Genomic DNA, 24901 nt, shown 5'->3' with positions numbered 1-24901 from the left:
AACCCTTCTCTTACTCTGATCTCCACTCAAAACTGGCAACCTTACAAACTCCTTCATAAAGGGTCAAGGCAGCACGCTCAAATATGCTGTATAACACCTCCAAAGGGGCCTGCCAAGTATTTTAATGCTTTCCTAGTGTAGGAGGTGCATGGTGCTACAATCTGTTTTCACTTTGATGGGAATAACCAACATGCCTCAGACCACTAGACTCCTAGAAATGTCATATGCTCAGCATGTTACCCACACAATGGACTAGTTGTATGTTTTGTGGGATGTTGTGATTATCAAGATCCTTGAAGCCTTGGTTATGACCGAATAGGAGAGTAGCCACAGACCTAAGCTAAAATAGGGAAGATACACTGCTGTCCCTGCTATGTGAAGGCAAACACCTTCCAGAAATGCCTGCTAACCAATATAGGGGGGAAAGGTGTTTTCTAGATCAATTGCTTCATCCCAAATAACAAGTGCCATGCTGATTTACTCTGGTAAGGGTAATACATTTGGAAGAGCATCAGCAGCAACTGATTAAATTTAGTGTACTCTCTAAATGGGTCTCATTCTTTAAGACGTGTTTGCATTTTGCACAAGCCGAATAAGCACATTAAATGGAGAGATAAAAGGAAACCACCTGTGTGGTAGAATGTATCACTATTTCTGAAATACTCTGGTTCCTTCCCTTTGGAAGAATCATACTTCTCTAACCCCATGCAGTCTTGCCCATGTGACTTGCTTTAGCAAATGAAGTGTGAACAGAAGTGATATGTGTCACTTCTAGGGAGAAGCTTTGAGAATTGATGTGTGCTTTACTATGATTAATTTTTCCCCCTCTTTCATAAGACTAGCAATGTCCCAGATAGAGGCTGCTCCACAGCCTGCATCTTGGAGGGAAGCCAAAATGGAAAACAGCTTCAGTCAAACTGCAACGGACATATAGCATGAGCAAGAAATTAACTTTCATTGTTGTCTGCCCCTGAAATTTTTGGTATTGTTACCAAAGTATAATAAAATGGCCTGACCCCACGCATACAGTACCCCAAGACCAGCATCAGTTCAGAGTCAGTGTTCAGCAATCCCAAAATAGTCCCAAGTATTTTCCTTTCCATGGCAATGGCCATGGGTCTCTTAGGGTTTGAGGAAAGATTTTCAGCACATATTGCAGCAGTGTCCAAGGGCTCCAGGCCTGTGAGCTTGTTCAGGTCTTAGAACTGGGTGAGAGGCAATGACTCTATTACGGTGACCCAAATTAGATCTCTGCTTGCCTGATAATTTCCAATTATGTAGGTCAACATATATCTTATTAGGCTGGCCAGATATTTTATTCCTAGAGACACCACCGAACACCCTCACAAGTCAAAGCATGCCTTTTGCCACTGTGGCCCTGCTGCCTACCCTAGTAACTATGCCCAGAGTGTCTCTGGTATTAACCACTGTCACGTGGTCTCTAAAACCAGGGAGCCCATTGAAATGGCAGCATTTCTTATTATTGGCCTAGAATGCAGAGGACCCCACTGCAGAGTTTCTGAAGGAAGATGGTACATTCCTCGGCACATTTCTTCATACCTCATTGAAGGGAGTATCCTCTGGGCCCCCTTGAGGGACACAAAGGATGAATTTTTCATAATCATGATGTGGGGATCCACATATGATGCAAAATAATAACGGCTGCATAAGTCATGTTTGCATCAGGAGTAACTAACTTCAGAGAATATTCTACATGGCTCTGTCTTCCCTCCTACCCAGTGGTGAACCGTGTGCTGGTAAATGTCTAACAACCAGCTCTCAAGGACAAAAACAAAACAAAATCCCTGATTTGTAGCACCTGTCAGCATCTGCAGTGTAAGTATTCCCATCCAGGCCAATGTTAAACTACCAAAAAGATATCACTTAATATGAGGTTGGGGCCGGGCGTGGTGGCTCACGCCTATAATCCTAGCACTCTGGGAGGCCAAGGCAGGAGGAACGCTCGAGGTCAGGAGTTCAAGACGAGCCTGAGCAAGAGCAAGACCCCATCTCTACTAAAAATAGAAAGAAATTATATGGACAGCTAAAATATATATATAGAAAAATTAACCGGGCATGGTGGCACATGCTTGTAGTCCCAGCTATTCAGGAGGCTGAGGCAGGAGGATTGCTTAAGCCCAGGAGTTTGAGGTGAGCTAGGCTGACACCACGGCACTCCAGCCCAGGCGACAGAGCGAGACTGTGCCTTAAAAAAAAAAAAAAAAAAATACGAGGTTGGGAAGACACACTATAGCGCATTATTGTACAGTATTTCTACCATACAGATACAATAGATGGAAATAACCTCAGGAGCACAGGTACTAGTAAAATAATTAGGAAGTGGTGAACTTTATGTATATATTACCTTTGTCTTGAATATAGTGTATTTTACTGTAAGTTTATATAATTTAATTTTTAATAATGTCTGTAATAACCAACTCACACAACTCCGGACAATGTGGCAATCTGTTCTTGCACACTGCTGAACCAGCTCCAGGACACCGCTTTCCTGCCCTGTTGCTGAGATCTGCCTTCGCCTCCGACTGCCCCACCCTTCAGCATGCAGTCACAGCGAGCAAACTCCCCGAGTTACTTGGCCACAGTCACCAGTATCACAAAATCAAAAGCAACTGAGCATTAGGACCACTCTGTGTCGTGCTCAGTGAAGCCTTGCCGTGTGCATAGATACAGGAATGCTTAGAAATAGCACTTTAGAAAGATCAAAACAGCAGTCATTCACTGTTGGTATCTGGCTTTGTTCCTTATCTGAAAGGATAAGGGAACAGGCCGGATGAATGAAAAATATGTTTCACACATGGTAGTTTCTCTTTCCAATCAGTTCAGGGAATTGCGGGAACCCCTCACAACATGAACAATCCGCAGCATTCAGATGGAAGTTGGAGCTCCGACCTTCCAGCTTGGGCCTGGACTGGGGCCACAAGGACGCACAATGCTAAACGAATTAAGGAACAAGATCCACTCAGAACCATTCGTCTCAAAAAAGTTCTGGAGATGGACAGTAGTGACGGTTGCACAGCAGTGTGACTGTGCCTAATGCCACAGAACTATACACTTCAAAATGCTTAAGACAGTAAATTTTATATGATGTATATTTTACAATTTTAAAAAAATTCATCTTGGCCTGAACTGAACATTAGCTGAGAAAGGTTTTGATTTCTTTGACCAAAGAAATATCAGCAGGTTGAGAACTAACTCATTCCTCTCAAGAAGCACAGAGTAAACCAATGCGTGGATGGATCACAGTTTCGTGAAGCAGAGCCTTATAGACATACAGGTTGTTTCCACTGTCTTGCTGTTGCTTCTATTGGTTTTATTATTTACATCAAGCTTTTAAGAAACAGATTTACACACTGTGTTTGTCTTGAATTCCCGTTTTGCTACAGAATGGATCTACTTATAATTTACCAAAAATCTACCCCTTCACATTTTCCCAGCTGCTGGTTTAAAAATAAATATCCTGGATTTAAAACCAAATGTGTCTAACAGGTGCTACCACGCAACTGAGAGTTCCACTGCTCACAGGCATTTGAGACACCCCAGCGGCCGGCTGTTCTCACTGCCCTCCGTCTGCAGTCAACCACGGAAGCATACGTCATTCGATCTCTTAGGAGAATTGACGCCAAAAGTCTCCCCCTCTTCTAGGGCAGCAAAACTATTCTGTATGATACTACAGTGATGGATACATTTCATCGTACATATGTCCAAACCCAAAGAATGCACAATCAAGAGTGAACCTTTTTTTTGAGACAGAGTCTCGCTCTGTTGCCCGGGCTAAAGTGCCATGGCGTCAGCCTAGCTCACAGCAACCTCAAACTCCTGGGCTCAAGCAATCCTCCTGCCTCAGCCTCCCTAATAGCTGGGACTACAGGCATGTGCCACCATGCCCACCTAATTTTTTTTTCTATATATTTTTAGTTGTCCAGATAATTTATTTCTATGTTTTAGTAGAGACGGGGGTCTCACTCTTGCTTAGGCTGGTCTCGAACTCCTGACCTTGAGTGATCCTCCCACCTTGGCCTCCCAGAGTGCTAGGATTACAGGCGTGAGCCACTGCACCCAACCAAGAGTGAACCTTAATGTAAACTTACAGACTTTGGGTGACAATGATGTATCAAAGTAGGTTCATCAATTCTAACAAATGCACCACTTGGGTGGGAGATGTTGATAATGAGGGAGGCAGGTGGGTATCTGGGAAATTTTTGTACCTTCCACTCGATTTTGCTATGAACCAAAACTGCTCTAAACAATAAAGTCTATTAAATAAAAGGCTCCTCCTTTTCCCCAATTCTAGTTCTTTAATAAACCACTATGTTTAATTCAAATGTTAAGAACAGAGATACCTAGAGAATACTTTCAAGTAACAAAATTAATGAACCAAGTTGACATTTAGTTCACTGGTTGTTTTCTGTCAACCAGGTGTCCCTGCCTGGTCCACAGTTGACCAAGGATACCTGCTCCTGCCTCTAGCAACACCTAACGCTGGAAGAAGGACTGAAGGAACTTGATAGTTCACAACACTGATATCATCCTGCTGGTGTCTGAATGTCCAAGCTGCCTTGCAAAGCCAGCCTGCAAATCAGGTTCACCGGTCTTGATGGAGCTGCAGGGTATTCCATATGATGGGGGTGAGGGGAGGAGGGTCACGCAGGTACCAGGTAATAAGCAAGATGGGGAGACAGGTTCGTAGCCACTTTCACAAACACTATTTCTACTCCAGCCTTCTGGACTCTCTGGAGTTTGCCTTTGTTTAAATGTTTCTATTTATCTGAAACAACCACAAATCATTTTTATATATTAGTCTAGTTTATTACATAAAGGAAACAAGGTTTATGCACATATTCCAACAAGTTTAAATAAAGAGCTTGAAATATAAAAGCTTTGTGACAAATTTCTACTCTTTGTATAATGTATACTGTTTCTAGCACAGCAATAAATATGGCGAACAGGAGCCATTTCGTATAGTATGGATCAGCAACATTTTGCCTCAATGATTACTACACAAATCATAAACAAACAAACAGAAAAAGCCATTTTCCTCACCTTAGTTATAAAAGCTAGATACCCTGTTGCCATATTGAAGCACTATCCAAAGGCAGGGAGGGACTTGTAACCACACCTCTGAAAACAAGGGGGCCAAGTCTCCCAATTCTTTTGTTTCTTAGTTAGAAGCTTTGACAATGGCATTACCTCTTTCAAGACACATAAAAAGCAGGTTAAGAAAAAAAGCAAGTTAAGATCCTGTTCTATAAGGCACTTAATAAATCTACATTGAAGAAATATTTTTTGTCTTAAAACATGCTTAAGTTTTACAGTGAGGTTTGAATTTCTTTTCATCTTGGTATGAACATGTACATATAATTTGAATACATTGGTAATAATGAACATTGTCTACATTCACTCTTTATACAGTCTTCAAAATGAACTTGCTTCTACTGTTTTAGAAATCACATGCACTCTTGAAAAAATTAAATGTTTTCTACATTTTAAAAAAAAAGAGTGGTTCATAAAAAGCAATCCTTTAAACTCAAAGAACTAAAAAGTGAAAGCCTCTCTATACAAAGTCCTTATCACATCAGTGGAATGTTTTTGTAAGAATTAAAAATCTCTAACGGGTGGTTCAGTGCCAGGAACATGCCTGAATGAGTTCAGGGGTCCTCTACTGCCATCTAGTGCCAACCGGGGAGAGGTGGACTTGATTCACCTGAGTCTCTAAGCCCTTAACACCTAACCCTTCTTTCTTCCTCTCTAAAATGACTTTGCCTTGGCTCTTCCTTTTGGAAATAAAATCTGCTGCACAAAGGAAACGTTCAGGAAGGAGGCAAAGTGAAAATGGCCTGGAGGAAAAATTGCCGCAACCCCAGGAAAAACCTGCATTCCTTCTATTCTATCTCAACAAGGAAGGAGCCCCAGGGGCTGGGCAAACCGGGAATACTGCAGAAGTGGTCTGGCCTGGAGCCCCAGGTAGCAGGTATCTAATGTCCTTCTCAAAGGGTAGAACTGAAGGGATCAGAGTAAATAGATTCCCTTTCCTGCAGCTGCCTTCCAGAAGCTTACAGTTCTTGGGCTCTCACAGTCACCTTTTGTTTTGAAAAGAACAGATGATGACAATAAAGAAGAGGGAGAATGATTTATCATGTCTTTAGAAGGAAAAACAAAAATAGTATATACCTCTTATCAGAATAGATAAACAGATACACTACAGAAATCATTTTTAAAATTTCAAGCAGGTATTTTCCATCCAAACTAACTAGGAAGTCTAAGACAGGAAATATTTTAACAAATACGACATAAACTAAAGTAAAAACTGGAAATCTGGGAAAACCAACTCTTCCTCTTTAATTCACGAGCGACATTTTACTAAGGAAAATGTATTAAATTCTTAAACAGTGTTCTTTCTTTAACACGGTCTTTAACAAAGGGCTTCACGCGTGATTTCCATGAGAAACCCACAATACAACTCTCTCCTACACACACAGACTGTTTATTGAGAAATTATAGCTGTATGACAGCCCGATGTAAACACACTGACCTTTCAAGTCACGTGGCAGCAACTACTATCTTTTCTTCACTTGACCCATTACATCAATAGATGTTATTATCTCCATTTTACAGATTAGGAAATAAACTTTGCTAAAAATCATAGAGCTAGGCCAGGCACAATGGCTCATGCCTGTAATCTAGCACTTCGGGAGGCCAAGGTGGGAGGATCACTTGAGCCCAGGAGTTTGAGACCAGCCTGAGCAACATAGTGAGACCCCATCTCCATAAAAAAAACTGGCCAGGTGTTGTGGCACGTGCCTGTAGTTCCAGCTACTCAGGAGGCTGAGGCAGGAGGATGGCTTAAGCCCAGGAATTTGACGTTGCAGTGAGCTATGATGACACCATTATACCCTAGCCTGGTCAACAGAACAAAACCCTGTCAAAAACAAACAAACAAAAAAAAAAAACAAAGAACATAAAGCATAGAGATAATAACTAACATTACCTAAGTCAGAATCCAAGCTGCTTGAAAATACTTCCCACCAGTACAGACCTTACAACCTTCAAAGCCAACACATAACATCACCATGAATTTGGATATTGATACAGTGTAACAATTCCTCACAAAGGTCAAATTTTCAAAGACCTACAATCACTTATTATAAGTGAAAGATCCTGCTAATATAGGAAATTACAAAGCAGTGCAATATTCCAAGGATCTACTTCCTGCACTGTTTATGCCTGGGGTTGAAAAGTCCAGGTTTCTACTCATGATATTTCTTCCACTGACAAGAAGCAAAATATCCCAGAAGTTCAGGAACAACACCCTCCTGGAGACTCCATTCTACGATTCCGATGAGCTTCTTTAGAGCAGTCTGATATTCTCAGCTACAAGCTGGGATATATCAGGGCTACTCTCCCTGGAGAAAACAGCACATAGCTCCAGATTTTCTTGCACGTTTTCTTTAGCAAGAAACATGTGTTTCATATATTATCCTATATTATCTTTGATGTCAAAGGGCGCTTCAATGGTAAAGACTAGAGTTTGGATGTAACAGTTTATGCCATTAAACGTTTGATGAAGAGCATCCAATGCCAACACACAGCAAACTGAACTAACCCAGTCTTCATGTGTTGCTCACACCCTGGAATCTGTGATGAGCCGAGCAGTGAGAAGCAGAGGGAAACTTTACTGTTTCAGAAGTTAGCATTTTCAGAGGGATGTCTCATGCAGCCTTGTCTTGTCACAAATCCAGTTTCTTCAACTGTTCATATGTCACAAAGAACTGTAGTTATGGGTTAAGAAAGTGCCATCTTGACAACTCCAATGCATAAAACAGATTTAGAAATAGCACACCTACTAACAAATATGCCCAGACAGACCCATGCCATGGACCTGATTTTAAATAAGAGTGGCTCCATTCTTAACCACCTCAAAATACCTCCCTGTAAACATTCCCAAGGTCAGCTTGGAACAGAAAGACCACAGCTGAGACATATAAATGCTTTAGCATCAAACTCTTTGGAGAGGACACCCACACTGATTAGCTTTTGTGACTTTGCTGTGATGGGCAGACTTTCCAGAATAGTAAACTCCTGGGTGAGAGAGAAGGACAGTTAGCAACCCCTGACAGCACCCCTCCAGGGGTTTCTACCAGGCAGCTTTCCTTGGGAGGGAGGAGCAGATAAACAGATAAACAGTAATAAGAGGATGGCGGAAAAACAACATTCTGACTTCTTCATTCTGCCCATTCACGTCAATGAACTGCTGCTCCTTCCCTGCCTTCCACTCTGGCATGCAGGGACGGTTCCGATCAGCCCAGTGATTCTGGAGCTAATTCCTGTTTATCTTCAAGTACTCCCTAAAATAAGCATCCTTCCCAGGGTGTCTGAGGCCATAAAGTTAGTGCTTCTCTCTCTCTAAAATCATACATACCCTCAGCTTCTAGAACACAGCCTGACAAAATTTGTATTGGTATTATTACCTTTCAATAACACCATCATTAAACTAAGATCCATATTAGTTAAAACAAAACAAAACAAAACAAAACAAAACTAAGACCTATAGGTTCTAGCACAGACTCTATGTCTCCTAAAAAAGAAACTGAGTAGTTATTTCTTAGAATTAGAGAAACTAAGAATAAGAACCTACTTCGAAATTATAATTAGTAACATGATAGTTTATACAAACAGCATTCTTTAGCTACATCTTTTTTCAGATCTACCACAACAGAAAAGGATACAATGATATTCCAAGGACCAAGTCTCAACCAATTTGGCCAAAACCCTTTATATAGAGCAAAAAAACCTTCATTCTTCCACGTCTGTTAAAAGGAAGGAAAAAAAAGAGTCAACTTCCAACTTTCTAATTATGTCAAATACATTAATAATTAGTGGCCAGACTGATCTATTTTTCTTAAAAAGAAAATCCTGTTTGGAATGACTGTTAAATCTTTGCCCTCTGTCTTTGTTCTTTAAGGCTTCTGCATAGGAGGAAGACTAAGGCTCCATGCCAAAGAACCCCACATAAAGGGCTGAATAACCCCACACAAGGCAGATGAACAGTGGTTGAATGAATAAAAAATTAGATTTAATTCCAATTAGGGTCTTTTGTTTCTATGCTGTTTGGGCTCCTAAATAGGTCAAAAATGAAGCAACGTGGTAAGGATATCATTCAGAGCACCATCATTTCCTAAGTTGTTGGGTAGATAAATATGATAAGTATATTCACTTCATTAAGGCAACACTGGCAGTGTAAAATGACCACAAAAAGTGGTCCCTAATTTGGGTTCCTGGCAATCTAGTAGGGGAGATAGTTGAAAACTTTCATTCACTCATAAACAGTAGGTCTAATTATTTAAGCTGAGAATTATAGTAAGATTGATGTGTTCCTTTGAAAGAGATGTCTGAATGAGGAACATTCATTCCAGTTTGACTCAATAGGAAGAAGGTATATTTTTTAAGGAAACAGTTCTGTTATGATCACAGGAAATAGTACTATTTTCTCACCCTTCATAGCAGAGTGGAGTTATAAAGAAAATGAACTTTCATTTCTAAATATTCATCTAGATATTGTATTTATAAAAATTAACCTGTACCATATGTACATCTTAGGGGTTTAAAGCATCACTCATCTTAGTTTTAACAGCTCGTATAATTTAGTTACTATAGACTTAGGTAAAAAAAAATATGTAATTCACAACCCTGCACAGATATTCCTTCTTACCTGTAACAAGCAATCCAGGGTACCTGTGTAGCCAGAGCACCTGCCATCTCGAAGGACTCTCTGATTCATCATACGTGTTCTCACAACATCAACAGGGTTTGAGGCCAGGGCTCCCGCCAGACCACAAGTGAAGCTTGAGCTATGAAGAAGGTATCATTGGAAAAAAACAAAAAGTTAATCACCACTGAGCTATAACAACCACTATCAAAGACAGAAAACAGCCTCCTCCCAAAACTGTTAAAGTAGCATGTAACAACATGAAATGTATCAAGAATAAGGTCCATATCTAGAGAGCTGACAAACATTAGCACTGATTATACTGGCTTACAAATACCAGCCACAACTAAGAATACCTCTGGGGTTCTGGAATGTCAGAGAATCATATAACATAAAGGAACATCCTCCAAAGATGATCTATCATTCCATCTATTTAACTAAAAGTAAGCATCAGAGTAATTCTAGCCATATCATAGTCATATGGTTTCTTGAGATCACAGAAAAAGATCTGGCTGGGTGCGGTGGCTCATGCTTGTAATCCCAGCACTCTAGGAGGCCGAGGTGGAAAGACTGCTTGAGCTCAGGAGTTCAAGACCAACCTGAGCAAGAGTGAGACCCCGTCTCTATTAAAAATAGAAAGAAATTAGCCAGGTGTTGTGGTGCACCTAAAGTCCCAGCTACTCAGGAGGCTGAGGCAGGAGGATCACTTGAGCCCAGGAGCTGGAGGCTACAGTGAGCTACAATGATGCCACTGCACTCCACCCAGGGCAAGAGTAAGACTCTGTCTCAAAAAAAAAAAAAAAAAAAAAGAAAGAAAGAAAAAAGAAGAAAGAAAAAGATCTCCTTTCTATAATGCCCACTAGGGGTCCCAGGTTCTACTACACTTTTAGTCTCACAAGACTACCACAGACCTCAGTTGAGATCAGTAAACTCAGATCAAGTTTCCTCAACCTCAGCACTATTAACATTTTCAGCCGGATCATTCTCTGTTGTGGAGGTGGTGTGTCTGCCCTGTGCACTCTAACATGGTTTGGCTGCATCCCTAGCCTCTACCCAACCCACTGCGTGTCAGCGATACTCCCCCTGGTTGTGACAATCAGAACAGTCTCCATACATCGCCCAACAATGGATTAAATAAACTATGCTATATCCATATAACGTGATAATCTGCAGCTATTAAAAATAAATGAAGTCTGTAAGTACTGACATGGAAATATATTTGGAATATATTGTTAAATTTTAAAAAGCAAATATGAGGCCGGGCATGGTGGCTCACGCCTGTAATCCTAGCACTCTGGGAGGCCGAGGTGGGCGGATCGTTTGAGCTCAGGAGTTCGAGACCAGCCTGAGCAAGAGCGAGACCCCATCTCTACTAAAAATAGAAAGAAATTGTATGGACAGCTAAAAATATATATAGAAAAAATTAGCCGGGCATGGTGGTGCATGCCTGTAGTCCCAGCTACTCGGGAGACTGAGACAGGAGGATCGCTTGAGCCCAGGAGTTTGAGGTTGCTGTGAGCTAGGCTGACGCCACGGCACTCACTCTAGCCTGGGCAACAGAGTGAGACTCTGTCTCAAAAAAAAAAAAAAAAGCAAATATGAGAAAGCAAAGCATGTGCTTATTTATGTACTAAAGTACATATTTGTACACACATAGAAAATGCCTGGAAGGTACATATCAAACTGTTAACAGCTACCTATGTGGAGCAATAAGGACTTTCATTCTGTTCTGCTTCACTTCTGTACTATAAGTTTTCAAATACAAGAATAATACTTTTATAATAAACTTTCTTTAAAATTTCTATAGATTGGTACCAAATTTTCACCCTGAACTCATGCATACCTAAAATATTAATTTTTAAAAATCCATAAACATACAGAAAGTGGGTATATACAGTGTCTCCCATCAGGCCCGAGAGAATCAGATGCTTCTTGGTGAAGTCATAGACCGGTAGCTCCACGCCAACAACAATAGCAGCCCTCTGAGCAGTAAGGGATACACCCTGGATAAAAATATTAATAATAATCAAAATGATTCTGATATACCTCTGTAGAACAGCCTTGCAAATCTGCAAAGGTTCACTTCACAAACTATGACCAATTTTTATGTTTTCCTGCTGGTAGCTAGAAATACAGAGTAACAGAGAGGAAGAGGCCAAAGGGCAAGAACTCAAAAGCTCCGAAATCTAATTCTAATGCTGGCACGAGCTATATGACCTCAGGCCAGATCGTGGCCAGGACAAGTCACCTCTCAGAGCTTCGGGTTTCCTTGTACGTGCGGAAGGATCATACTGCATGATCTTTAGGGTCGATTTTATGAACTGATAAGTCATCAGAATACTAGGAACTAGCACTCCACACCAGCGCTTGCCTAGTAACACAGACTTCACTTAAGAGCCGGGAAACCATATAGATCAAAACATCCAACAGGTCCATTCTCCGTAAGAATTGGGGGGGCAGGGGGAAAGGAATCAAACAAAAGAAAATGCTCAAACTTAAACTTCACAGAACTCTTTACATATAAATTATTCAAAAAGTACTTTAAAATCCTGACATATTCCTTATATTCCCATTTTACAGATAGGGCAATTAAGGAAGAAGATATTTTCACGGGCAGAAGATGCTACTCTTCCTTCCTTACTCCACTATGCCACTTGGATTAAAATAAAGTGATGGAAGTAGGAAAAATAAATTCAAAAAAGGAAAAAAGAACCAAATGAGCCAGTTGGATTCACTCTTCAAGCTTACCTTCCACAGTCCTCTTGTTCCCTCCTGCTGGTAAATGTTAATGAAGTTGCCTATCATGCCACCTTGAATGGTGCTGCTCTGTGCTTGCATCCGAATCTAGAGATTATTTTAAAGACCAACGTGAGAAGGAAACTAGTACATCCCCCACCAATGTACACTGCTGAAAATCATTCAGTCTGTCGCTTAATAACCACTAACAGAAAAAAATTATAATATAAATAATACCATGAGGCTACTTTAAAATGTTCTCAGTACACTAAAAATGTACAAGGATCGGTTCTTAGGAACTCTGAAATATCCAAAAAAACATCTAGTATAGAGTCCCAAGACTTCTACATATAGCAGTTAGTGTCAAAAAAAACAGTAACTTTTTTTTAAAAAGTCTTTCCAGAAGGACAGAAAATAGCATATTTCTCTATAGGTTAATATGTAGGAAAGAGAGAAGATGATGGTAATTTCAAAGATTTAATATAATGAATAAGAGTTATCCAGCGTACTTGGCGGCACTAAGCATGGGCAGACATAATTCTTAAATTAGTTGCTCCAAGCCTCTATTTCCAATCAGCTGAACCAAAAGGTATGCAGACGAGCTGGCCACGAGCTGGCCACATGACACCCGGCCACATGACACCCGTTACACTCTGTTACACTTGAACTTACTAGTGCAATCTGCATGACCGTGATTCCAACACAAATAAAACGTTTGATGTAGCTCTTTGCATTTTTAAGAAGGAAAAAGCATTGCTCACTAAAAAATTAGTACCTTATTTTTGCTTAGGGAGCAAATATATTACTACTAACTTCCAAAGGAAACTGTTATTGCTACAGTAACATGGGAAAATAAACCAAGATATAGGAACTGCCTTCCCATAAGCCCTGAAATATGTTTAAACAATTAATAGGGGTATGGATATTTTTCTCGAGCTCTCTTACCCCAACAAAGGGTAAACTTATGGCAAAAATACCTTGTATTTCTTCATCACACATGCTGAACCTTCACTATAGTACATGCATTATCTGTAGTATACCCAACACACTGCATATGATTTTTATGCTTGTCAGAATCCCCTATTAGACAGAAGGCTCTCTGAGCGAAGCGTCCTTTGTCTTATTCATTTTTTGATTCTAACCACATGGTACACCAATTGGTACAGGATAGAAGCCTGGAATACTAGTTAAATAATGGGGGAGAAAAAAGGAGAGGGAAGGTAGGAGATGAATGCTCTGAGAGGGTTCAAAAGTAACTCATGCCTAATTTTTATTTTATTTAATTAGTTATTCTGGCCGGGCGTGGTGGCTCATGCCTGTAATCCTAGCACTCTGGGAGGCCGAGGCAGGAGGATCGCTCGAGGTCAGGAGTTCGAGACCAGCCTGAGCAAGAGTGAGACCCCATCTCTACTAAAAATAGAAAGAAATTAGCTGGACAACTAAAAATATATATAGGAAAAATTAGCCGGGCATGGTGGCGCATGCCTGTAGTTCCAGCTACTCGGAAGGCTGAGGCAGGAGGATTGCTTGAGCTCAGGAGTTTGAGGTTGCTGTGAGCTAGGCTGATGCCACGGCATTCTAGTGAACAGAGTAAAACTCTGTCTCAAAAAAAAAAAAAATTTAGTTATTCCTTTGTCTTATTCCAAAAAGGAGTTAGGGAGGCTGTATCCTTAGTATTCTCAACAGGCCATCCAATGTGCTATATTTAACTGTGGTAAGCAAATATTTTCATTTGTATTTCCTGAAATAAAATTAATAGATAAGAAGAAACATTCAGAAATAGTTATTAATGAGCAACCTAGATTTGTGTAAAATTTACAGCCCATCTATATATAATGAACCAAGGAAACAAGGAAGATTTTCAATGAAAAAAGAAATTCAAATGCATCCATGCCTATTTTTTTTTTTTTTCTGCTCAAATGCCAAAATCCTTGTCTCCAAAATAAGCTCTACACTTGAGCTCATCTATATCAGTGGGAAATCCACCTAGTGGCTATTTAAAAGTTAAATTATTCATGACACTTACATTATAAACAGATTCATGTAATATACAGCATATGGTATATTCACAGATTCCCATTACCTGAATGTTATTCTCAATAAGAAAATGTGGAATGTGCCTATAAGATATAAATAGCACAACTTACTTTCAAAACATCAGTCGGATTAGCAATGGTTGAGGATATGACTCCAGAGAGAATTCCACATATGACATTTATGGGTAAGGTTTCATCTGTAAACAATGACATATTATTATTTGACTTTTCATACATACAATGTTCTTCCTGTGAGTAACTCAAATATAGGTGTAACTCATTTACGCAATACTTGCTCACCTTAAGATAAATTTATGCTTCAAGCATCAAGTAATTCTAAAAGGATTGGGAATTTTACTGGCTAAGAGATTTTGCTTAGCACAATTTCTTATCCAAAAAGGAATGTGAATCATCCTGCCAAGTGACCTACCAATTCACTTTCGTGTGTAAATGCAGACCAGCACAGTTAAGATGAGATGTGTCCCTTAGGGGAATACAAAAGATACATTCCTATGAGATAACACGGAGACTGATTTGGCATAGGAAAATTTTTAAACATCCTCTGAGTTTAGTCTGAAATATAGTGAAGTATTTCCAAAACATCTTAGCTCTTGTTCTCACAAAACAGCGATAGGTGCCCATCCATTGTACAAATGAGATAGTTCCACGAATCAAAACAAATTCACAGGACCAACCAAAGCATCAGAACTCCAAGTTCTTCTTTTATTTATCTTTTTTGTCTTTTTTTATTATACCATATTTTTACCGTAAGAACTCCAAGTTCTTAATACTAAGAAACGTATTCATTGCTTTCCTGAAAAATAGGTGATAACTCACATGATTTTAGAAAAATTTAAGTTGGATAGAATGGTAACAACACATCCTCTAGTCTAGGCATTTTGGAAACCACTAATTAAAGTGTTTGTAGAGATGGTTCCTTTTCATTGTTACTCCCTTCAGTTCAGCTGATAACTGATTAGCTTTAAGCACAATTCATTTAGACTTTGCATCCATCCAGAGTTCTCCTTAGCAGTAGTAAAGTCACAAATACACTGAAGAAAATCTGCTCTAAAACCATTTGAACAAAAAGACAAACAACCCACCCCCATCCACAGTGGAAAACAGATTCCCCACTCACCTTCTGGGCGTTCAACGAATAATCGCTTCAGGCTCTGGTAAGTGCCTATCTTGATGGTGCCATAGGATGCCTGGCGTAACATCGCAGGGGCAATCCTGTCAATGCAATGCACAAAAGGACAAAAGCAATCTAAAAATCACTTAACATTCTCTAAAAGACCCACAAAGAGTGCCTTCCATAATCAAACCACACACTCTAAAATGATTTCTTAAAATTCAAAATCCAACAAAAATACAGGTGGGTTCAGCTGAATTTGTGCAAATTATCAGCTCACTAAGTGAAAGCTCAGGCCCTCATATTTGCCTTCAGTGAAAATGTACGTGAACACGGAGTTCCATTTGTGTTAAAATGCAAGGCCTTTCCTTTCTCAGTACAAAGCCCCTGGTGAAATCTGGCCTCAGCTAGGCATACCGTACACATCTGCAATCCTTCCACTGCTGGCTGGAACTCATCTCCTACCTCCTCGGAGACCAGTTCTTTCCTCTCCCTAAAAGTTTGCCCACCATAATACTGAAACGAGTTCAACACAGTCTCAGGAAAAACAAGCCAACTTTCCTCCCACACTACATCATGCTGAATTACTTACAGTTCCTAGAATGTGCCAGGCTCTCCTGCACATACCACTGGCTCTGGATGAATACAGTTCTCCCCCAGCTTTACCTGGCTAAACCCCCTTGCTCCTTCAAGATCTGATCCAGTGGCTCCCACAGTCTGAGACTGACACCCTCCCTCTACCACACTCTAGACTTATCAGACTCCTCCGTGATCCTGCTTACATGTCGGCAGCTCCCCCAACAACAGCTCCTTCAATTGGTACCAGTTATCAAAAAAAAAAAAAAAAAAAGAAAAGAAAAGAAAAAAAAAACAAAAGAAAAAAAAAAAAAAACAGCTCCTTCAGGACAGTGTGCCACTACTGATCCCATTTGTCTAGATCATTCTTGCCCTTCTCTGTGTCCCAAGATGCTGCCACCTATGGCTTGCATCGCCTGGGCTCCCTTGCCAGCTGGCTTCCAGGTGGGTTCAGCCGTAGGAGAGGGGAGGGAGGGAGGAAAAGAATGGAGGATTTCTTCCCTTACCTGGGCACTATCAAAGCATCCCCTGACAACCACTGTCCTCTCCTTCAAGGCCCCGGCCCTGCTCTGGGAACACTAGCCCTGCCTTGGCCCCTTTGGTCCTAGGGTCGGGAAGCTTTGAGTTTCTAGGTTTCTCAGTATCTACCCTTCAGGTGCTCCCTTAACCCTTAAGCAGTCCCTTTGCTGGTGTCTCTTCACTTAAACCACCCGAGTCAATTCTGTTTCCTGCAGGGACTCCAGCGGACACAGGCAGGGCCTCGTCTGACTCACTTTCCCATCCAGCACCCACAGAACACTGTCTATTAAATGCTGAATGAGTGAAAAGTAGTTCACTACAGCTCTTATCCACACTAGAGCATTGTCATTACAGCAAAAACCATGGTAATTTAGAATAGCTAAGGGAAAGGGCTATTTTCAGAGAGTGAAAAAGGGAATAACAGGATATTTTTAAACAAACATAACTTTTGTATTGTGGTCTGCGCTTGGATATAATAAAAACATAGTTTCACCAAAACATTTGCTGCAGAAAATATACATCCAGAAACTAAAGCTAAAATTTAAAGTGGAAAATCTACTATGGTAACTACTCTTTTCAAATATATCTCAAACTTTTATTTTTGCTCTGTGAAGTCTTAGCCTGAAGTCTATCCATTTAAAAGGTTCAACAGTGACACAGAAATGCACAATGGGCCACTCACCCCGAATACAGCGCTTTCAGCCCTTCCTCTCTGCCTATCCTCACGAGTGCGTGCAACATTCCTCGGTACCTAATTTCTTTAAAGTTGGCATCATTCGTCTGGCCTTGAATCTGGAGCCGGGTCTTGGTTAAATCAATCGGAAATGTACCTTAAAATTTTAAAGAAAGAAATATTTCACTTAATAAAAAGAAATTGCACTAAATAAAGGATACGTAGTATTATACTATGTAAATATAAGGTTAATTAAGAAACAGATTAAGAAATGGCAGACATTTTGCAATTTTTTTCTATTTAAAAAATTGAGTAACTAAAAGATTAACAACCCCTCTAAAAATGCATAAATATATTTTCTTTTCTTTACATTTTTATTTATACCTCATCTTATTCTACATAGGATTTGAGTAGGCTGCATTGCTGGACAAAGTAGATACGTGGAATGATTTACACAAACAGGAAGGCCATTTGAAAACATAAGTTAACTGTTGTGTACATATGTGAAGGCTAAAATTGGATTTGATGTGAATGAAGAAAGGTAAAAAAGTTCATTTCCAAAAGAGTTCCCCTAAGTAGGAGCACTTAGGAAAGACAGTTGTATAGCCTAAAATTAAATCTAATAAAGCAGGTAAATATGTTTAATATAGTACCTAATTGTTCACTCAAATATGTAAAACCCATCCTTAGACAGTAACCTTTTCTCACTGTGTCAATGGGAAGGCCCACCCGCAAAGAGAACCTGAGCCCGCAGGTGAGTGGTGACTGTGTCTCGTCCCTTGGCCCAGCTGTCCGTGGCTCCTCAGGGGCTGTGTCTGTCCTGGACAGCAGCAACTGAGCCCTGGACACGATGAAATGCCCAGCCCAGTGCAGGGTGCTCAGCAGCTGCTCAACCAATATTTGCTGAATGAATGATTCCAGAAAACAAACAACACAGAACAAACAGGATCTGATGCAGAACCCAACTGATGGGGAAGATACAAATGAGATCTGGATAATGTGTGGAATTGGGAAGTGACTGAATAATTACAGTCCATCTAATCTGGATCAGGGAAGACCCTTGCGCTTCTCAAACCTCTTTATAGCCAAATGGGTTAACAGTGGCAAAACAGGGGAGAAGACAAAAAAATAGGCACAGCTGCAATGCAAACATGATTCATAAAACTTGTTTGGTCAACAGGCTCAACTTTCTCCCCACTAAACTTTGAACACTAAACTGCTAGTAAGTAGCCAAAATGACGATTTTGTCTTAAAAACATTACCAAAAGAAGCCATTTTTGGATTCTGAGATTAATGTTTCACAGTCTCACATCCTGCCCTTGAACTACATTGACATCAAACACCAAATCACAGCCGTAAGTTTCGAACACCACCAGGCGCAGCGGGCAAAGCGACTCCAGCGCCCCGCTCCTTACCGCACTCGGCGGTGATGGAGGCCAGACCCCCGTACACAAACGGCTGCCAGTTGAGGGCTGACATTCTCACGCCGTCTCTTCTCCTTCGCTTTACAGAAGCATCACTTCCAGCAGGCTTTTTCCTGGACACAAGAGTAAGACGTTTCAAAGTTGGAACTTCTCACCCAGGCAGTTTCTGTTCTAAACTCTCCCTGGGATTTATTTGGAGGGTGCCACCAGGTAGCTAGCACTAAAACCCCCCTGCAACGTTCCCGAGAGGCGCCTCGCCTTAATAAATAAAGCAAAGCACCCCTGTTTCCTAAACTCCAACTCAGCAATTTCTAATCTCACTTTATCAGGGGCCTTAATTTTTACTCAGGCTTCAAGAAGTAATTGGCTATGCTGATACCCTGATGTGTTTGCATGCACTCAGTGTAGTGCGGCGGAGGCTGTTTTCTGGGTAGTCTATTTTATCTTAAATCTGTTCTTCATGCGGTAAGTATTTGCTATTCGTTGGCCGCTGTCTTAGGGAGTCCCTCACATTCCTCTGGTGTACTGGAGCAGAAGAATGTTGCTAACCTGGTTCATATGGTAAAATGACAATTACTGAAAATGACCACAAGCTACTTCTAGTCTACATTCGGTAAATGTCAGCTCACCTCTCTTAGCCATATCATATTGCTAGCTGGAAGGCAGCTTGGCATGAAGGGATTACGCAGACTCTGGGGTCAGACCCACACCATATCCTTCCTAGGAAAATTTTTATTAATCTCCAGTCTAGGATCTTTTCTTCATCAACACCATCACCACCATGGCAGCCAATGGAACCAATGAGGGGTAGAGCCTTTTATTCACAAAGCTAAATAAAATGCCTGGCGGTAGGCCTATTGTGGGGATTAAATAGTATATATTTTAAAGACACTCACAAATGTTGCCTCTCATCCTCCTTTCCCTTAACAGGCCCTTGCTCACCGTGACATCTACTCACTTGCATGCCACAGCCCACCCAGGTCTTTCATTTTATATTCTGCAGCTGTATGAGATTCCAGTTGGTAAACCTGGCCCCGTGCCCATTAAGAGAAAACACATGCAAACTGATACACTTGCATGTGTATAGTATCAATTATAACCATTGTTGGTTTAAGAGAAAAGTGCTAATTTATTGGAACCATTATTGGCAAGCAGGTATGCCCAATGTTTTTACTTTGCTTACGTTTAGGAATTTCCCAAGTCCACTTTTCCCAGGAGAAGCCTACTATAAGTGACAATTGCCCAGAATGTCAGTTCTCAACATAGGCCAAAGGAGCTTGCTTAGGCTAAGGGAAAAAACAAGGATCTGCAAAGAAGACCTCAAATAAATCTACTAATAGTTATTTCTCATTTATGGATATTAATCAAATTCAGAATACTAACAAATGAGTAAGGTAGAAGACTCCTTAAAAACAGAACTTAAGGCTGGGCACAGTGGCTCCCACTTGTAATCCTAGCACTCTGGGAGGCCGAGGTGGGAGAATCGCTTGAGGTCAGGAGTTTGAGACCAGCCTGAGCAAAAGCGAGACCCCATTTCTATTAAAAACAAAAAAAATTTGGCCGGGCGTGGTAGCACATACCTATAGTCTCAGCTACTCGGGAGGCTGAGGCAGGAGGATCACTTGAGCCCAGGAGTTTGAGGTTGCTGTGAACTAGGATGATGTCAGGGCACTGTAGCCCGGGCAACAGAGCGAGACTCTGTCTCAAAAAAAAAAAAAAAAAAAAAAGAATAGAACTTGAAAACCATCATGTTTTTATGTATTTCAGTACCAAAGAGCAAACCCTGCCCCCAAAACTCCTCTCATCTCCCTATTATCCTTGAAAACATTTAATAATTCCTGTATTGAACTAATTCTTTGCCTTATTAAATTCAAAACTCATATAATAAACACTATAAGCTATAGATTGTAAGAACACATTCATAATAAATCCAATAATTTGTTTACTGTCCAGTACTAACTTCCTCAACCCATTCTTGGACTTTGCTGGTTGAACTCAGCTGTAGTCCCAGCTACTCGGGAGGCTGAGGCAAGAGGATTGCTTGAACTCAGGATTTTGAGACCAGCCTGGGCAACATATGTTTATCAAGATCTCGACTCAAAAAAAAAAAGCAAAACAATAACTATCTAACAGGAGCACCTGTGGAAGTACTGTAACTAACAAAATATCCTATATAAATGATTTCAGTGGATTCCCTCAACAAGCTTGGAATAGGAGGACAAATATTACTATTCCCACAAACAGACTATAAAACCCAGTCTCATTACAGTTGATTCTTTTTTATTTAATGTTTTGTAGAGACAGGGTCTCACTATGATGCCCAGGCTGGTCTTGAATTCCTGGCCTCAAGTGATCCTCCCACCTCAGCCTCAAAAAGTGCTGGGATTATAGATATAAGCCATGGCACCCAACCTGATTTTTCTTTTTATTCATCTTCTTTAGGAGTAATTTTTTTCTACAGTGAGTACACATGTATGTATGTATTTGGAGATACACTATACACAAGACATCTTCCAAAATGTCAGCAAAAATTTAAGAAAAATAGGATTATAATTAATCTTTACATTTAAAAAGTTTTAACTGTACTGCTGTATGACCTCATGCTATCTCACTAATTAACTTTCTGATTTTCTGCCACTACTTATATTTGTTTGCTAGTTTAGTTTTAATGAGATTTGGCTACTTTTTCCTCTATCGGTTTTGATATTAAGTTTTTAGCTAGTTAGGTTAAAACTTAGAGGCTTATTGTGGAATTGCCTCTTCATAGTTTTGAATCACGTGGGATGAACCACATACCCATAAGTTACTAAGAGGTTTCTGCCAAAATAAAACTTACCTTCCACAAATGTGTGTCCACTCCATCAGCATCCCTGGTTAAACTTTAATAAGAAAGGACTTTCTATTCAATTATAATTTTCTTTTATTTCAAAATATTATGGGGGTATATTTTTGGTTACATGGATCACTTTTGCAATGCTTGCGTCAGGGCCATAAGTGTGCCCATCACCCAGATAGTGTTCATTGTACCCATTAGGTAGGTTTTTGCACACCCCTCCCCCCTCTTGATTTCCACTGAGTTTTACTTCCCTCTGTACACATGCATGCTCATCTCAATTACAATTTTTGAAGGTCAGCTAGTTAGAGGGATTCTCTTTTCCTTTCCAAAGACTAGGAGTAGATCCCTAAGCAGTTAAGACTACTGGGCCTTCCCAAATTAATTTTCATTGAGTAAAAGAATAAATAATTTGGCTTAAACAAGAACCAGACAACCTCAGTAGTTGCCCAAACATTCAAAAAGGTTCTAGTTCAGACTGGAATAGGTGAGTGTATGTCTAAGCTGTATTGGTCACAGCAAGCTGTGACAGGGCTTCAGATATCTTAGGCTGAAATCTCTGTTCCATAAACTAACCTATTACTTTGTTTTTGTGTCCTCTTTGGAGGGTGTCTCCTCACACACATTCCTTAACTTACAAGTATAGGTTTTTTGAAAAATTCCAAACCTATCTACTGAAGTGCCAAGACTGACATGCCAAGGCAGTCAAAGATTAATGTGTCCTTGTTAGCAGCAGTTAATAGCATCTCAGCAGCATCTCAGGGAAAGAATTACAACTTCACCGAAATCCCAGTGTCAGCAGTGGTTGTAGATCACTTCCCACTTTGCACTCCTCTTTCAGCCACACTCTCTAAGCCACATTGAAACCCAGCGATCACTTCTCTTTGCAGCATTATAAACACAATACTAACAACATTAGTTGTCGTTATTGAATAACTGATGTCAGGCATTGCTATACATTTTCCACACAAACGATTTTATTTAATCCTTGAAACCCTATGAAATAGGCATCATTGTCTACATTCCACAACTGAGCAAACACCGCCTCAGTGAAGAAAAGTGACTTTCCCTAGTCACAGCTACAGAATATTCAAATTAAGTTATCTCTGAAGGCCAGGCATGGTGGCTCACACCTGTAATCCTAGCACTCTGGGAGGCCGAGGCAGATGGATCCTTTGAGCTCAGGAGTTCGAGACCAGCCTAAGCAAAAGCAAGACCCCCCTCTCTACTAAAAATAGAAAGAAATTAGCTGGACAACTAAAAATACATACAGAAAAAAATTAACTGGGCATAGTGGCGCATGCCTGTAGTCCCAGCTACTCGGAAGGCTGAGGCAGGAGGATTGCTTGAGCCCAGGAGTTTGAGGTTGCTGTGAGCTAGGCTGATGCCTTGGCACTCTAGCCGGGGCAACAGAGTGAGACTCTGTCTCAAAAAAAAAAGTTATCTCTGAAAGATCGCATGATCTTTTCTCTATGCACTTCTTTGTAGACAAAGGCTATTTTCCAACAGCTGTTAAAAAATACTAGCAGATGGAAGGGTAGGGAATTCTACACATTCAGAAAAAAAATGTAGGGTTTTTTTGCAGGGGAAATACAAATGGAAATAATTATACAAATGAAGAATTCCAAAGGATTCTCCCCACACTTAAGATGCATGCATGCTAAATTACACATCCTCTCCACTACATTTTCTTACATGGTTACTTAGTATTTATTTTCTCCTGACCTCATTTGTGTCGCTGTAAAGAGAGGTAATCAAATATAGTATAATACTTGCTGCCAGTACCTCTGAAAGCTTTCCAAGTTTCTCTTATATAATTAATTCTTGGTAAGTCCTTTCAATTTTACTTGCCGTTCCCTTTTCAGTCTATCTTAAACTGTAATCACAGTCCCTAAACGTCTGTGTTCTCATAAATTTTTGTTTCTTGCTGGACTGCCCTTTCGTGAACTTTTCCTATTTCCTATTCTTTTTAAAGATGCAGAACGAAAATAAGCTCATCGCAGACTTACAAAATGTGGGGTTTTAAAGGAACCTTAGAAATCATTTTCTCATTTCACATGCATTAACTGAGCCCAAGGCAGTGGCAAAGCCAAAACCGAAATGCCTGCCTTTCAACTTTCTCACTACACAAGTAGGACGAACGTAGGATCCGCGCAGCAGTTCCGACATTGTTTCGCCATTCTTGCGCAGGAACAATAACTGCTGATCATCGCAACTGCTTTACATGAAATTACACCTAGAAAGACCTTAAACCCCAGAGCTACATATACTTTGCGAGCAAATTCATTTACCCCGTCCCTGCAAATGTTCCAGTGTAGCGTTCCCTTTCCCAGAGTACGAGGCTGCCGGGGCTCAAGCCGCATCATGTGAATGAAGCTACGAGTGGGAGGGATGCACAGGCAGGAGAAGCAAACCGCGGTGCAAGGGTGCAAACCGCCGTGCAAGGGTGCAAACGCCAAAACGGCAGAATGGGCTTCACGCTGGATCTTAGTGATGCTGGAACAGGGACCACCCAACACCAACAACAGTGATCAGGGCCCTGCAGGACCCACCCGACCCGAGGCGACAGCAGCCCGAGGAGCGGGACCCAGTCCCCAGTCGAGTCCCCAAGCGGGTCCCCGGAACCACGCGCCCCACCGAGCCCGCCCGGCCCCGCAAGCGAACCGGAGAGCAAGGCATCCCCGAGCACGCCCGGCAGCGTCCAGGTTCTCCAGAGACCGCGGCCCCAGCGACATCGCCAGCCCCGGGTTCCAGGAGCCGCGGAGGAAAGGGGAGCGGACGGACGAAAGGAGGCGCCGGCCAGGCACTTACCCGGCGGCGGCTGCGGCGGGGCGCCCGAACTCCTCCAACCCGGATCCGTGTCGACCAGAGCTGGAGGCCGCGCGGGAGGTGGAAGTAAGGCAGCCGAGTGCCGGGCCGGCCCAGGCGCATGCGCGCAGCCCCATCCCGGCCCCGCCCGCGCGGCCGTGCCCGCCTACTCAGCTCCCATTGGTCGCTGCCGGCACCAGCCACGCCCAGGCCACACCCCTGGCCTCCCAAGTTCTGGCCGTGGAGGGCTGGGGGCCCGGCCGTTTCCCTTTCGGGATCTTCCGCTGGAGCTGCTGCGGCTCCGGTGACGACTCCTGCTGCCTCTGGTCTCTTCGCGGCGGTGAAAGAGAAACTTGCCGAACGCGCCGAGAGCCACGGAAAAGGCGCCTTCTCAGGGGGCTGGTTCTCTGTGTCCACGTGAACCTCCACGGTCGGAAGGA

The 24901-nt window shown here is 41.4% G+C and overlaps 1 protein-coding gene across 2 annotated transcripts; it reads right to left on the bottom strand.

The window, feature by feature from the left end:
* Window positions 1-4040: 4040 nt before the first annotated feature.
* On the bottom strand, window positions 4041-24561 carry SLC25A30 (solute carrier family 25 member 30). 2 transcript variants are annotated; one of them, XM_069467677.1, is made up of 10 exons: window positions 24465-24561; window positions 18812-18933; window positions 17406-17553; window positions 15635-15729; window positions 14608-14693; window positions 12473-12568; window positions 11603-11727; window positions 9728-9866; window positions 8745-8825; window positions 4041-7787 (listed from the first exon to the last, which is right to left on the bottom strand). In XM_069467677.1, the coding sequence occupies exons 2-10, from the start codon at window positions 18873-18875 to the stop codon at window positions 7746-7748; spliced, it is 876 nt and encodes a 291-aa protein (XP_069323778.1). In that variant the 5' UTR covers window positions 18876-18933; window positions 24465-24561; the 3' UTR covers window positions 4041-7745. The 2 variants fall into 2 exon arrangements, with proteins under 2 accessions (XP_069323778.1, XP_069323776.1); XM_069467675.1 differs by lacking the exons at window positions 4041-7787; window positions 8745-8825 and adding an exon at window positions 7812-8097.
* Window positions 24562-24901: the final 340 nt, after the last annotated feature.

Source organism: Eulemur rufifrons, chromosome 4 (genome assembly GCF_041146395.1).
Source record: "Eulemur rufifrons isolate Redbay chromosome 4, OSU_ERuf_1, whole genome shotgun sequence".
Classification (NCBI taxonomy): domain Eukaryota; kingdom Metazoa; phylum Chordata; class Mammalia; order Primates; family Lemuridae; genus Eulemur; species Eulemur rufifrons.
The sequence above is the reverse complement of the archived record's forward strand: the minus strand, read 5'-3'. Positions and strand labels throughout refer to the sequence as shown.